The sequence below is a fragment of the Engystomops pustulosus genome, chromosome 4, assembly GCF_040894005.1.
Source record: "Engystomops pustulosus chromosome 4, aEngPut4.maternal, whole genome shotgun sequence".
Classification (NCBI taxonomy): Eukaryota; Metazoa; Chordata; class Amphibia; order Anura; family Leptodactylidae; genus Engystomops; species Engystomops pustulosus.
In genome coordinates this window covers 191,108,838-191,122,187 of record NC_092414.1, presented here as the reverse complement: position 1 = coordinate 191,122,187, position 13,350 = coordinate 191,108,838, and the positions used below count along the sequence as shown (strand labels likewise).

Below are 13,350 nucleotides of genomic sequence, written 5' to 3'. Positions count from 1 at the left end.
AGGTTCTAGTTGACAATTTAGTTTTGCCCGATTTAATCCACAGTTCTGTCCAGTAGTAAAAGCTTTTTTGGGTTGGCTGCCCTCCCGTCATGGGTTTTCCTTTAACCATCTCTCCGGGGAGGTTACCTCATAGATACACCAGGACGTCGTGTTCCCAAACAGAGCAGGAAATTGTGTTATGCTGACTGTTTTGCCTCCAGACAAAGTCCTGACTTGGGGAATGTCTCCTCTTCCCCCTCTGCTGAATTTGCAGTAAATACAGGGAGCTGCAAACCAGTTATTGACCGAGGTATTGATGTGTATCTGCTGCTGGGCCCCCTGTGTACTCAGGAATTATACACTGGGCCCATAGGGTATCATATATAAACACTATATAGGGGAGATTTATCAGAGACTTATGATAAATCTCCCCATATGATTATTCTTGGTTGGTAGATTTCCTTTAAACTACTATCCCTCCTTAGAATTCTAGAATTCCCTCTTTTATGTGAAATCTCACCTGTTTACCTGTAAGAAAGAATCTCCTCCAAATGTAAAAATGAGCAGAGAAGAGTCATTATTTTACCCCAGATGAGTCTTGAAGCTTCAGGTGGAGCATCTCTTCGGATGTCCATATCTGTAGTACCTAGAAACATGATGCTGATGTGATCTGAAGGATAAGATTCTTAACTTTAATATGACGTCAGGACTTGTGGTACTGTGAGCTACAGAATCAGAGATAACGGCAGTTAAATTAATAGGTGGAAACTGGATTTTTTGTGCTTTAACTACTAACTGTATCCCCAGTTCGGAAATTATCTTTAATATGATACTAGCAGTATGTATCTAGGTGCTACAAAACCAGTTGTACGGGCGTCTGAAGTGCCTCTCCAACCCCCCCAACCTCTAAAGTTGACTAATCTCAGGGATTAAAAAATGAAATCTCAAAAAACTGGGATCTCACTTTAGATGAACTTTGTGAACTGCAGTTTTGTGGATGTATTTTTTGGCCGTATGTGTTGTTGTCCATTTTTCCCCTAGGTCTCTCAGACATTAATGGATATAATAGATCCATCCTCATTTCTATAGCATGCTTACTATTGGCTCTTTTCCCTCTTTCTGCAGTCTTGGGACATCTTCTTCCGGAATGCCAACGCCGGAGCAGCGCCCGGAACAGCTTACCAGAGCCCCCCACCCCTGGGGAGCAGCCTGTCTACTTTTGCCCAAGCACAGTCACTGGTGCAGGGACAGCCAAATATAGACAAGCTGGTGGAAGACCATCTTGCCGTGCAGTCCCTCATCCGGGCATATCAGGTATGTTCATCTCGGAGAATTTGTAGTATCCAGTCTCTCAGACATATGCACAGGATAGATGTGGATCCTACCTCCGGGACCTGCACCCATCTCCAGAACTGAGGTTTACTGACCCCCTTCCCCCAGGCCAGCTGCATGGAGACATTGGAGAGTGTGACGTGAACGTGTGGGGGCTCACCATTCAATTCTATGGGAGCGCTGGGCGTACAGTCTCAGCTACTTTTGCGGCTCCCATAGTTTTGAAGAAGGGTGTCTGCCCATTCCTCCTCCCTTATAGTCAATGGGATTTATAGTCGGTCCCTAATCCCCTTATATTAGGTGTCCGCACATGTTGGGAAACAATAAACCCCTGTTAACTACACCCCCTTCAAGATATTTGTAGTGTATCCTATGGATATGGTGTCGGAATACCTCCTGCTACCAATGTTTTATAACCTTATTGTAGAACTGACTGACATCTGCTTAATTTCCTAACCAAATCTGTCTGTAGCCATCTTTTAAACGGACATGTAAGTACTAGACTTATCTCGTAGATACACTTTTACTACCCCTGGGGGAGATTTAAGAAACTGTCTAAGAAAATTAACAGGCTACCTACCGCTGTTGAAAACTGCTATTATACAGCAGTACGACTATACCTATATTGTTCCACCTTATGCCTGTAAAGGTACATAGTATGTTGGTAAAATTTACTGACCATCTATGCATATTCATGTTCTTCTAGCTCAGCCTCGCCTCCAGCTTCCTGATGCCTACGATCGGAATCACATGGGGTCATTTGCATAGATAGCTAGTCAACTTTATGAACTGACTGGGAAACTTGAATGGCATGGGGAAGAACAATATAGGGATAGTTGTACTAGTGTATTATAGCAGTTTTTGAAGATATGTTTATTTAGTATGGGTTAGACAGATTCCTGTTAATCCTTAAACCTAAAATGCCACAAGTCTTCCTCTATCAGGTTTGTTCACTACAACCCATCTCTCCTAGAGTCCTGAATGTCATCTTTGCCTAGACCTGCAGCCATATTGGGACACAGGAGGCTAACTTGCCATTTGGGACTGTCGGGCCTTACAGAGGACGACGCCTTAGGACCATTAAGTAAAGGAAATGCTCTTTCACCACAGTATGAAACATTGGGCTTTGTGTGTTGCTGAGGCAGTCACTTCTATTCTTGTGTTCATGACTGCCCGCGGGGCGGGGGAGGTGTCATTAACCAGTTTGTGTCATTGCTTCTAGGTAAGGGGTCACCACATTGCAAAACTTGACCCCCTCGGAATTAGCACTGTTAATTTTGATGACGCTCCAGTAATTGTCGGTTCTCCGAATGTCGGTGAGGGTTATGTACCAAACTTGTTGTAACTGTTCTCTTTGCTTTTCCTCCTCTTTTCTTCCTGTGTTTTTTTATTTTATGTGGTGCCCTTTCTTCATCTCATCCTCTCACCATTATTCCCCCACTACCTCCTTCCTTTACTTCCTCCACGCTCTCTCTTCTTTTACTGTTTTCTTCTCCCTCGGCACCTTTCCTCTATGTAGATCCGTGGGCACCATGTTGCCCAGCTTGACCCACTGGGCATTCTGGATGCAGATCTGGACTCCTGTGTGCCAGCTGATATTGTCACATCCTCAGACAAACTCGGTGAGGGCCCGTAGCTCTACTAGAATGGACACTGCTTATTGCCCCCTATCACCCCCCAAGATGTTTGTCGTCCCCTGCTCGCTGTTATGTAGGTGCAGAGCTCACGACTTACAGCTTCTCTATTGTGGAAATAGTCCAGGTATGGCAGGGCATCTCATGCAGGTTTTTAAAGGGCTTGTACCAGCTGTGTTATATTCTATCCACAGGACAGGTGATAAGCTGATCTCCCCATCAATCACGAGAACAAGACCCCAATCAATGAGGGTCCTGGTCTCACTAATGGGTGGAGCAGCTGAAGAGCTTCTCCATTCAATAGTTTGGAAGTGTTGGTAATTGCAGAGCACAGCGCTCAAGTACCTCCAGTATATTCATTTACTGTTTATGTAAGCGTTGGCGATCGCTGAGCACTGTGCTCAGCAGTCTCCATAGCTCCCACACTATGGATTGTAGTGGTAGGACAAATGCACATCCTTCTGTTCACCCATCCAGATTACTGGGGGCCAGTTTTCTGGGTCCCAGCAGTTGGATCCTTACTGATAACCTTGTTATAAAGTTGGTACAACCCCTTTAAATGTGTGCCTATGGAGTAGGATATGCCACCAGGCCTTTAAATCCTTAGCATACACTATCTATATCATATCGGTATCACATCTCCACCAATCAGCTGAAGAGTCTGCCGTGACCTATTATGAAATGACTCCTAACACTGCCACCAATTATGTCATATTCCTCTAATGATTGGTAAATGTAGAGTCCACAACCAGAGGAGTCTGTGTTCAGAAGCGCTAACTTCAGTCTTAACAAATTTGATAAATGTGTCTTTGGGGCCAGTTATCTCACTTGAGTGGTCCTGCCCTACGGAGAAGAAGCTGTCAGTCTGAGCTCTGACTCTAGATTGGGTAATAACAGATTATTAGGCTATAAAAAGCTTGTGCTGCTCTCACGCCAGAAACCACTAACATAGAATAGTGCAGCTAGTAACTACCAACTAACCACACGTGGCATGTAGTGGGTGTGTGCGGGGCTGTGATTGCTCGGGGTATGGAGCATGTGGTGGGCATGAGTACATGTATATATGTGGTCTGATCAGAGGACATCCCAACATGTAAGTATTTTGTGATCTTTTTTTTTTTTTTTTTTGGAAAAATAAAGAGTGTCTGAAGTTTTTTCCTCTCTTTCTCTACTATGTGGGCTTTCCTAATCAGGGGGTGCGATTATGTACTTGGTGACATTACTATGTTGTTGTTTCCCCCTATGTGGTCTCTCTTTTATCTTTTGTAGTTGCTCATATTAACATTGCTCATAAAGCAACAAGGAGGAATTTATTAAGTGTTTTGGGGATTTTCACGTGTGCGGGGAGTGTGGCCGCAGGGGGCGTGAACGATGAATTCACAAAAGTCTCCGACCAGAAAACGATGGAGACTTCTCCCGGAAGGTTAGACCAGGTTTAACTTGGTCTAAACCAGTCAAACTTGGAGTAGAGTGTCGGACAGCCCTTACGGATTTAGTAAGAGGCCGCAGCCTCTTGGTAAATCCGACATGCAGTGCGCTGTCTGATAGACAATCAAGGTGCCCCTAAGTATTGAGAAGTTCATGGTGTAGAACACCTTGGCCACAAGCCAGTTCGGTCCGAGAAACTCGTTCTGTGTGATTGATTTCCGGGATTGAACCTACTATCACTGAACTGATAGGACACACAGAGTTCAGTTTTTTTGACGTTTGGTCTTGGAAATCCCTGGACTGAAGTAGGTAGTGGGCATCGGGCTTGAGGTATACTTTAATTAGGTGCTGTAGTAACATGGAAAGTTACCATACAGAAGGCATTTGGATCTCCGTCATGGAGTCTGAATTGTTTTCACTTTTATCCAAGATTCTGTGAAACTTTGAGCTGGTAGATGATGGAGTTTAAATGCTTAACTTAGTTGGAGGCGAGTTTGGATTTCGTTGCAGGTGAGTCCCCTCTCCATAGGGTTTTTCTGTAACCCACTTTATTGAATTTTATGTACTCTATGTATCCCAAACCAATGCCCATATCTGGGCTTTTTTTACATTTGCAGACATAGAAGTAGAGATATCTATGACCACTATTACTGCATCAGTCATCAGATGTATTTTACATACTGTATATACTTGGTACAGAGGAATAAAGAACGGTATTTGTAGGGGAATCAGTATATGCCATGATTTATTTGTATGGAAATCACAGCAAAGACTCCTTGAGATATGTAAAGGGCCCGTAGACTTTCATACACACATGGCCAAGTCTTTAGGAAAAAAGATCCTGAAGGGTGAGCTCCAGATATACAGAAACTGTGTCTCCTACCTGAAGATGGCAGAGAGGTAGTGTACAGTGTTATGCCGAAAGCTCTTTACACAAGTTGGCATCATCCAATGTTGTCTGGTTGCCTAACAACTTGACTGCCAACCCGCCCAAGGCTGGAGATACTAGCAACAAGGCAAAGGTGCCCTATAAACTTCCGTGCATCATTACTATTACAAGGATTATTGTATGTTTTTATGTTTTCGGTCTCAATAGTTATATACAATGCACCTTGTTACTCTCAGGTCTGTAGAGTGTCTATACAGAAGGCCACAGCAGTCAGTGATGTACGGCACATACGCACAGAATGTTTGATATTACACCGGTGTCTTTGGGTGACAGTGTATGCCTATACAGAGGCATGGCGTAGCTTACGTCAGAGGTATATATTAGAAGCATGAGCCGTATACACCCTGTGTGTATGAATATGACACTGCCCCCATAGATCTCTGCGGATCTATGTGCGTCTCTGGTTATTACACTGCACTGCGCATATTACAGGACGCTGGAAGCTATTACGTGCCTGAGTGCTTGTTTTACTTTTCCCCTCCCAGTTACGTTGCAGAGATGGCTTGCAGCTTGTATGAGCCCCTATTTTTGCTGTTGAGATTTTATATTTAAAGGTTCCTCTCTTTTCCCCATGCTGCGCTCTTCCTCTTTTTAACCCATTCCCCCCCATCCCCCTTGTGCCGCACTCTCCTTACACACTCAGACCTGTCGGCGTTCCTGGATCGGCTCCGAGTTCTCACAGTGGGAGGTACGCAAATATCCTTTATTTACCAGCCCCCGCTCCCTGCCACCTTTCCCTTTTCATGCCTTCTCCACTCCCTTCTCCTCCTCCCCAGCACACGTGTGTGTTTTATAGGAGTCCCACCTGGAACCAATGTGGGCAGTGACGTAATATGTTATTATAGGGGGAACTCCCTTTCCGGCGATTTTGCTATTTACTTCAGCCTATAGTCTGCAAATTTATATAGTTGTCTGAGTTCATAAGGCTATCTGTCGTCTGTAGGACAGAGGAAGTACAAGGCCCTGTATGTCTATATGTAAGGCTAAATTCACACTGCCGTGAGCCCGCCGCACCGTAGCACGGCGGGCACACGGCAGCGCGGGGAGAGGAGGAGGAGGTGAGCGCAGCTCACCCCCGCCCCTCTCCATAGGAATTAATGGCGCACGGCGCCGTAATACGGGGAAAGATAGGACATGTCCTATCTTTCCCCGGGCTACGGAGCGGTACGGTGCCGCACGTGTATATCGGCCGTATATAGAAAAGGTACAAGCGGATGGCTGGACATCATTAGATTATCATCTCTTGTTCTAATTTTGGTGACGCTGGCCGAGTTTCTTCTTTTAGAGAACACATGCACACTTGGCGTATTAGGAGGCATAGTTTTTGGTTGAGGGTGCATTCAGGTGACATCTATGGTGTATGGATCTGGATCACCCTAAAATTTAGGACATGTTAATGGAATAAAATTAGATTATATTAGGTATCTGGGAGAGTAGGTGAAGCCATAGCAAACCCAGAGTGTGTGGGATTGATAACAGATTTGTGTTTTACATGATGGAGACACAGCCATCTTATATGAGATATGTAGGAAGGACATTATGATATATTTGGGTAATAGACAACATGGCCGCTCTGTATGATTAATATGAATGTGGTTCCTCAGAAATTGCCAGGTCATGTCATGGCTGAGGTAACTTTTAGGTAAAAGATAACATGGCCGCTCTGTCTGTGACACAACTGTGGCCTCTTATCACAATGTTGTCCTTATGAATATGAATGTGGTTCCTCAGAAGTTGCCAGGTCATGTCATGGCTGAGGTAACTTTTAGGTTACAAGACACCAACATTTGTTTTATTAGCGGTGACACAAAAAGGACGACACCGAGATCTTCGGCCTGACGACAATTCATGCCTTCAATGTCATCTTGAAGCGTTGGCCATAGCGTCCAATCAGAGATGAGCTTTCATTTCTTAAACTGCTGTGGTAAAATGAAAGCAGGTCTGTAATAGGTTGTGCCCCACTTGTTATGTCAAGTCCAGGGCCTGAGGTGACGGTGCCCGTGTCTTGGCTCTTGGCATAACATAAATTCATAATTAGAATACCTGCGGAAACCAATCAGAGTGTAGCTGTCGTTGTTTTAATTGATGTGGAATAGTGAAAACCGTCCATTGATTGGTTGGTGTGGGCAAGATTTTGGTAAATGTGCCCCAGTGTATTCGTTTAGGACACGACTTTTCCTTTAAGTTAAAATTTAGGCTTGTGAATAATGATGAAACCTAGCTCTACTACCCACTCTTAATATTGTAGCATTGGACATGGCTACTTTTATCCAGAAATCGCGCCACACCTGTCAGCTTTGTGCTCTGTTTCATCACAGCTCAATCTACTTTATTATTTAGGCCGGTCTGCAATGACAGATACAACCTGTGGGCCGATGTGGCGCTGTTTCTACAAGAAAGAAGCCATGTTTTTCCTCATCCTGTGGGGTTTTATGTTATATAATGTATACAGCTGTGAAGGGATTTTGTGGCGTTACGAGTATACGTTTCACAGCACATTCATGACCAACACGTGGGATTAGTATGATTGTATGTATGACGCTTGTGAATATACCGATACGCTTATAATAAATAGATTGAACGTGAAATTGAGGACTTATTGAGGACAGTTGTAGATTAATGTTTCTCTTCTACCTCCCCCACCTGCCATTTTGCTTGTCCCTCTCATCTATGTGCCGTCATCTCTGTCCTGCCACCTCCCCAATGACTCCATTCACATCTATAACAACTGTGTGTGATGCGTTCTCTTCATTCCTCTACCTGTTGTCTCGTCCATGTGTCTGTCTGTGCCATCTCCCTCCCCTCTCCGTATATTACACAATGTGACCGCCATCACTCTCTCTCTATGTATTGCTCATTGCATGGCTGGCTGCATTGCGTTTCTCCTTCTGTAACGCTGCCTTCGTCTGTCTGTCTCTGACCGCCGCCCTCCGCAGGGTTTTACGGGCTAGAGGAATCCGACCTGGACAAAGTCTTCCACTTGCCAACCACTACGTTTATCGGAGGGAACGAGACGGCGTTACCCCTTCGAGAGATCATTAGAAGACTGGAGGTGAGGGGTGACAACCTGCTGAATGTGTCATTGAAGCCTCTACGGTGAATCCGCTCTGGGGGATTTAGTTTTTTTTTTGTCTGCTTTGCTCCATCTGTCGTTTCTGTGTGCAGACCTCTTACTGCCAGCACATTGGAGTCGAATTTATGTTTATCAATGACTTGGAGCAATGTCAGTGGATCCGGCAGAAGTTTGAGACCCCCGGGATTATGCAGTTCACTAACGATGAAAAACGGACTCTGCTCGCAAGGCTGGTCAGATCTACCAGGTGCGGTCACTTCTTCATTCTTATAATGTCTTATAATGTCTTTATAATGTCTTATAAAGTCATACATCGGACTTGTTTCGATATTATACATATTTTACCACAGTTTTCTGTGGCGTCATAGACTTAAAGGGGCCCTCCAGTTCCAAGTTCTTGTCCCATCTTATGCAAGGTGGATGCTGGATGTCATGGAGTCTTGGGTCCTTCCTTGTATTAAGAACAGAGATAAATTTGGAGATGCACTAAACTACCATTATTGAATTTCCTTTTCAAGCATAAAACATTATCCCCTAGATATTGGTTAAATGGAGGATAAGAGAACGGGATCCCCCAATAGTCATCCAAAGTCTCCAGTTTCAAGTTGCAAGAATTGAACCTATAAAGAATTGACTGGAAGTCAAGCAAAGCTGGGTCTCCATTTTAGCTCCTTAGTTGCAGATGATAGTGAGTGATAGTCCTATCAATCTAACATTTGTGCCCTGTCCAGTGGAATGGAGATAAAGTTGGAGAACCCCTTTATTCCTATGGTGTAGTACAGGGGTCTCAAACTCGCGGCCCGCGGGCCAACTGCGGCCCGCGGGACAATATTTTACGGCCCCCACCTGCATGGAGAGGGCAGGTCGCGCTGCATGGAGAGGGCTCACGGGCTGAGCCCTCTCCATAGCCGGTAAGTCTTTGCTGCATATTGCAGCAAAGGCTTACCGGTAACACCCGCGATCGGTGCTAGTACCGATCGCGGGTGTTTTCACAGCGATGGCTGCCGGTAAAGCTGCCGGCAGCCTCAAACAGATAGCGGCGCATGGGCGCCGCCATCTTACCTGGGATCGCCGCTCCCCGTGACGTCATCGGGGGGCGGCGATCCGTCTCCATGGTAGCCTCGGGTCTTCCGAAGACCCGAGGCTATTTCGTTTTAACCCCTTCATTACAATGTGCTGATAGCACATTGTAATGAATGAGGAGGAAAATCCCCATATATTGCCATACTGTAGTATGGCAGTATATGATAGGATCGATCAGACAACCTAGGGTTAAAGTACCCTAGGGAGTCTGAAAAATAGTATAAATAAAAATACAAAAAAGTTAAAAAAAAAAAAAATGATAATAAAAAAACCTAAAATTTCAAATCACCCCCCTTTCCCTAGAATTGACATAAATATAAATAAACAGTAAAAATCATAAACACATCAGGTATCGACGCGTCCGAAAATGCCCGATCTATCAAAATATGATAACGTTTTTTCAATGCGTTTAACCCCGTAACGGAAAATAGCGCCCAAAGTCGAAAATGGCACTTTTTTGCCATTTTGAAAAATATAAAAAATCTATAAAAAGTGATCAAAAGGTCGTACAGTCCTAAAAATGATATCATTGAAAATATTATCAAATTTCGCAAAAAATGACACCACCCACAGCTCCGTAGACCAAAGTATGAAAAAGTTATTAGCGCCAGAAGTTGGCAAAATCAAAAAAATAATTTTTGTACAGGAGGTTTTAATTTTTGTAAAAAACATTATAAACCTATAACAAATTTGGTATCCCCTTAATCGTACCGACCCAAAGAATAAAGTAGACATGTCATTTGGGGCGCTCAGTGAAAGAAGTAATATCCAAGCCCACAAGAAAATGGCGCAAATGCGTTTTTTTCATCATTTTCATTGCATTTGGAATTTTTTTCCCGCTTCCTAGTACATGGCATGTAATATTTAATACCATCACTATGAAGTGCAATTTGTTACGCAGAAAACAAGCCCTCACACAGCTCTTTACGTGTAAAAATAAAAAAGTTATAGATTTTTGAAGGTGGGGAGTGAAAAATGGACATGAAAAAACAGGAAAGGGCCCGTAACCGGTTAATCCCCTTCCCTCCGGTACTTGAAGAAGATGAAGTCGCCGCTCTGAACGCACTTGGTGCAGGTCAGAGCGGCGACTTCATCTTCTTCGATGGGAGGCAAGTACCAGGGGGGAGGGGGGGATGGAGTGTCCTGGGCTCAGTGCGGTAGGAGCTTGGGACCCCTCGGTGCACAGGACGCGTTCATAGAGAGAACACGTCTCCCCGCTCGGGGCTTTCCTTGCACTGGGAGACGCCATGACATTTGAATCTGAATAATGATATTTTGTAAGCGCATTTTGTGTGGAAAACTTGATGCGGCCCAGCCTTACCCAGAATCTACCTCCAGCGGCCCCCAGGTAAATTGAGTTTGAGACCCCTGGTGTAGTACATTATAGATTGGATGGAAGAGAATTGTCATAGAAGTATCTGTCCTCTTCACTACGTGCTGATACTTTCCAATTATCCGTTGTATTTAATACGAGTGATAAAATTTCACGTATAGATTTGAGGAGTTCCTCCATCGTAAGTGGTCATCTGAGAAGCGTTTCGGATTGGAGGGATGCGAAGTGTTAATTCCCGCCCTGAAAACGATCATCGATAAGTCCAGCGAGAACGGCGTGGACTATGTCATCATGGGGATGCCCCACAGGTAGTTTATTCCCACAGTACGGTTCCTACTACTATCTCTGTAGCTGTGACTTGTAACAAAGAGAAGAATCCATTTTTTCTCATTTTGATCTGTTCTGCAGAGGTCGTCTAAATGTTCTGGCCAACGTGATCCGAAAAGAGCTGGAGCAGATCTTCTGTCAGTTTGACTCCAAGCTGGAAGCTGCAGATGAGGTAAGTTTTCTTACTTTTGCATTGTATCCTGATGTAACAGTAAAGGATGCTCAGTAATTTGTTCCTACTTTTTCCTTCAGGGTTCCGGAGACGTGAAGTACCACTTGGGAATGTATCACAGGAGGATAAACAGGGTAACCGACAGGAACATCACTCTGTCCTTGGTGGCCAACCCTTCACATCTCGAGGCCGCCGACCCTGTCGTCCAAGGCAAAACCAAAGCAGAGCAGTTCTATTGTGGGGATAATGAAGGCAAGCAGGTAACGAGTAGTGGATGGCTTATCTGATGGAGGTGAGGGGCACAGTCTCTCGTGGTAATAACACATTTGATCTCCTTGTTATCTCAGGTCATGTCTATCCTCATACACGGAGATGCCGCGTTTGCTGGACAAGGGATAGTGTATGAGACTTTCCATTTGAGTGATCTTCCATCGTACACTACACACGGCACCGTCCATGTAGTGGTCAATAACCAGGTATGTGGCTTGTTTTGTTTTTTTTTTTGTTTTTTTTTTTGTACGTGTTACTGGAAGGACATGCAATAATTTTGTTTTCTTGAGAAAACTGACATTTATAACTAACCTGTTTGTCAGGATTTTGGCATCAATGAAAGTAGCAAGAAGTTCAAGCCTCTGGTCATAATGAAAGTGACTTTTCTCAGTTTAATATGAAAGGGGGACCCGCCAAGATCAGTGGTTTAAAGGGGTTGTCTGAGATTATATGACCACAAAAGTTGCACTTAATAATGGGTTTATATGCTGTCAAAGTGCAACACTATATATAATAATTGTTTAGTTACCTGTAATCCCAAATTGAGTTTTTTTCACCCTTTTTTTCAGATTGGTTTCACCACTGATCCCCGTATGGCCCGCTCCTCCCCATACCCCACCGATGTGGCTAGGGTGGTCAACGCCCCAATCTTCCATGTCAACGCTGATGACCCCGAGGCCGTGCAGTATGTGTGCAACGTGGCTGCAGAATGGAGGAGCACCTTCCACAAAGATGTGGTTGTGGACCTGGTAGGTGGCATCTCTTCCCTGCTCGTCTGCCCCAGATTCCTTACTTTCTCAACTGTAATCCCACATCATGGACGCATGCAGCAGATTGTAGAGACATGCTCTGTGATATCCGCAGCATCAGGTGACAATATTAATGTCACTATTACAGTGTTAATGATTGTGTATTTTATCTTTCTTGGTAGTATGAGTCATGTACTTCTTGCAGTATTGCATGTTCTTTAACCTTTCTTGTTCCCCAACAAGACACAACAGACTTGTAGGAAACCAGAAGGTGTTCTCCTGGGGACTGATCAGCTACTTTCCTGCCCTGTCCAGGCTATAAATCTTTACATAAGTCTTGTAATACAACTTTATGATGATTGGTTATAACGCTGACATAGAAATATCTTGTTATCTGGTGGTGCCACCTTACCACTGGAGAACTAGTGAGACTGTATATACAGCACAGCGCTGTGAAAACCCTTTTGGGGAGCTGCAATGTCAATAATAGATGCCCCAAATCTTCCTATAGAATGTGTAAACACAATGCATAATTGCCATGTGTGAAGCTGCAATAACAGTGGGTAACTGGGGCAATGTACAGTTGCAGAATAGTTCATGGTATTTGCCAAATCCTATCCTTGTGCTCCCTAAAACAGTTGCAGTAGAAGATAAGCAGCATGTCAATTTGCGCTGAAGATTTTTCCTGTTGGGGGTTGGTGAGAAATTTGCAATTCAGCCGTGACCAAACCTTATGATTTTGGGCTCTTTCAGCCAACATGCAAAAATTGGATAAGCCCATTCCATGCATCTTCTCTCCTATGTAGGTGTGCTACCGTCGTAATGGGCACAACGAGATGGACGAGCCCATGTTTACCCAGCCGCTGATGTACAAGCAGATCCGCAAACAGAAGACCGTACTACAGAAATACGCCGAGACCCTCATATCACAGGGAGTGGTCAATCAGCCGGAGTATGAGGTAAGTAGAGCATGGGCAGTAAGTAAGACTCATATTAGACTGCGCCTTGGCCGTGTCTTGTA

General features: G+C 44.3%; 1 protein-coding gene across 3 annotated transcripts in view; it reads left to right on the top strand.

The window, feature by feature from the left end:
• Nucleotides 1-13,350, top strand: part of OGDH (oxoglutarate dehydrogenase) — a 32,124-nt gene that overhangs the window by 13,654 nt on the left and 5,120 nt on the right. The window contains exons 3-13 of one of the 3 annotated variants that reach the window (XM_072149045.1): nucleotides 1,105-1,293; nucleotides 2,831-2,933; nucleotides 5,966-6,010; nucleotides 8,259-8,374; nucleotides 8,488-8,642; nucleotides 10,973-11,119; nucleotides 11,220-11,310; nucleotides 11,391-11,570; nucleotides 11,658-11,786; nucleotides 12,150-12,329; nucleotides 13,136-13,288. In XM_072149045.1, the coding sequence (XP_072005146.1) occupies nucleotides 1,105-1,293; nucleotides 2,831-2,933; nucleotides 5,966-6,010; nucleotides 8,259-8,374; nucleotides 8,488-8,642; nucleotides 10,973-11,119; nucleotides 11,220-11,310; nucleotides 11,391-11,570; nucleotides 11,658-11,786; nucleotides 12,150-12,329; nucleotides 13,136-13,288 (1,488 nt within the window). Of the gene's footprint in view, nucleotides 1-1,104; nucleotides 1,294-2,533; nucleotides 2,628-2,830; nucleotides 2,934-5,965; nucleotides 6,011-8,258; nucleotides 8,375-8,487; nucleotides 8,643-10,972; nucleotides 11,120-11,219; nucleotides 11,311-11,390; nucleotides 11,571-11,657; nucleotides 11,787-12,149; nucleotides 12,330-13,135; nucleotides 13,289-13,350 lie in introns of all 3 variants that reach the window. The other 2 variants (XM_072149046.1, XM_072149047.1) reach the window with 2 other exon arrangements.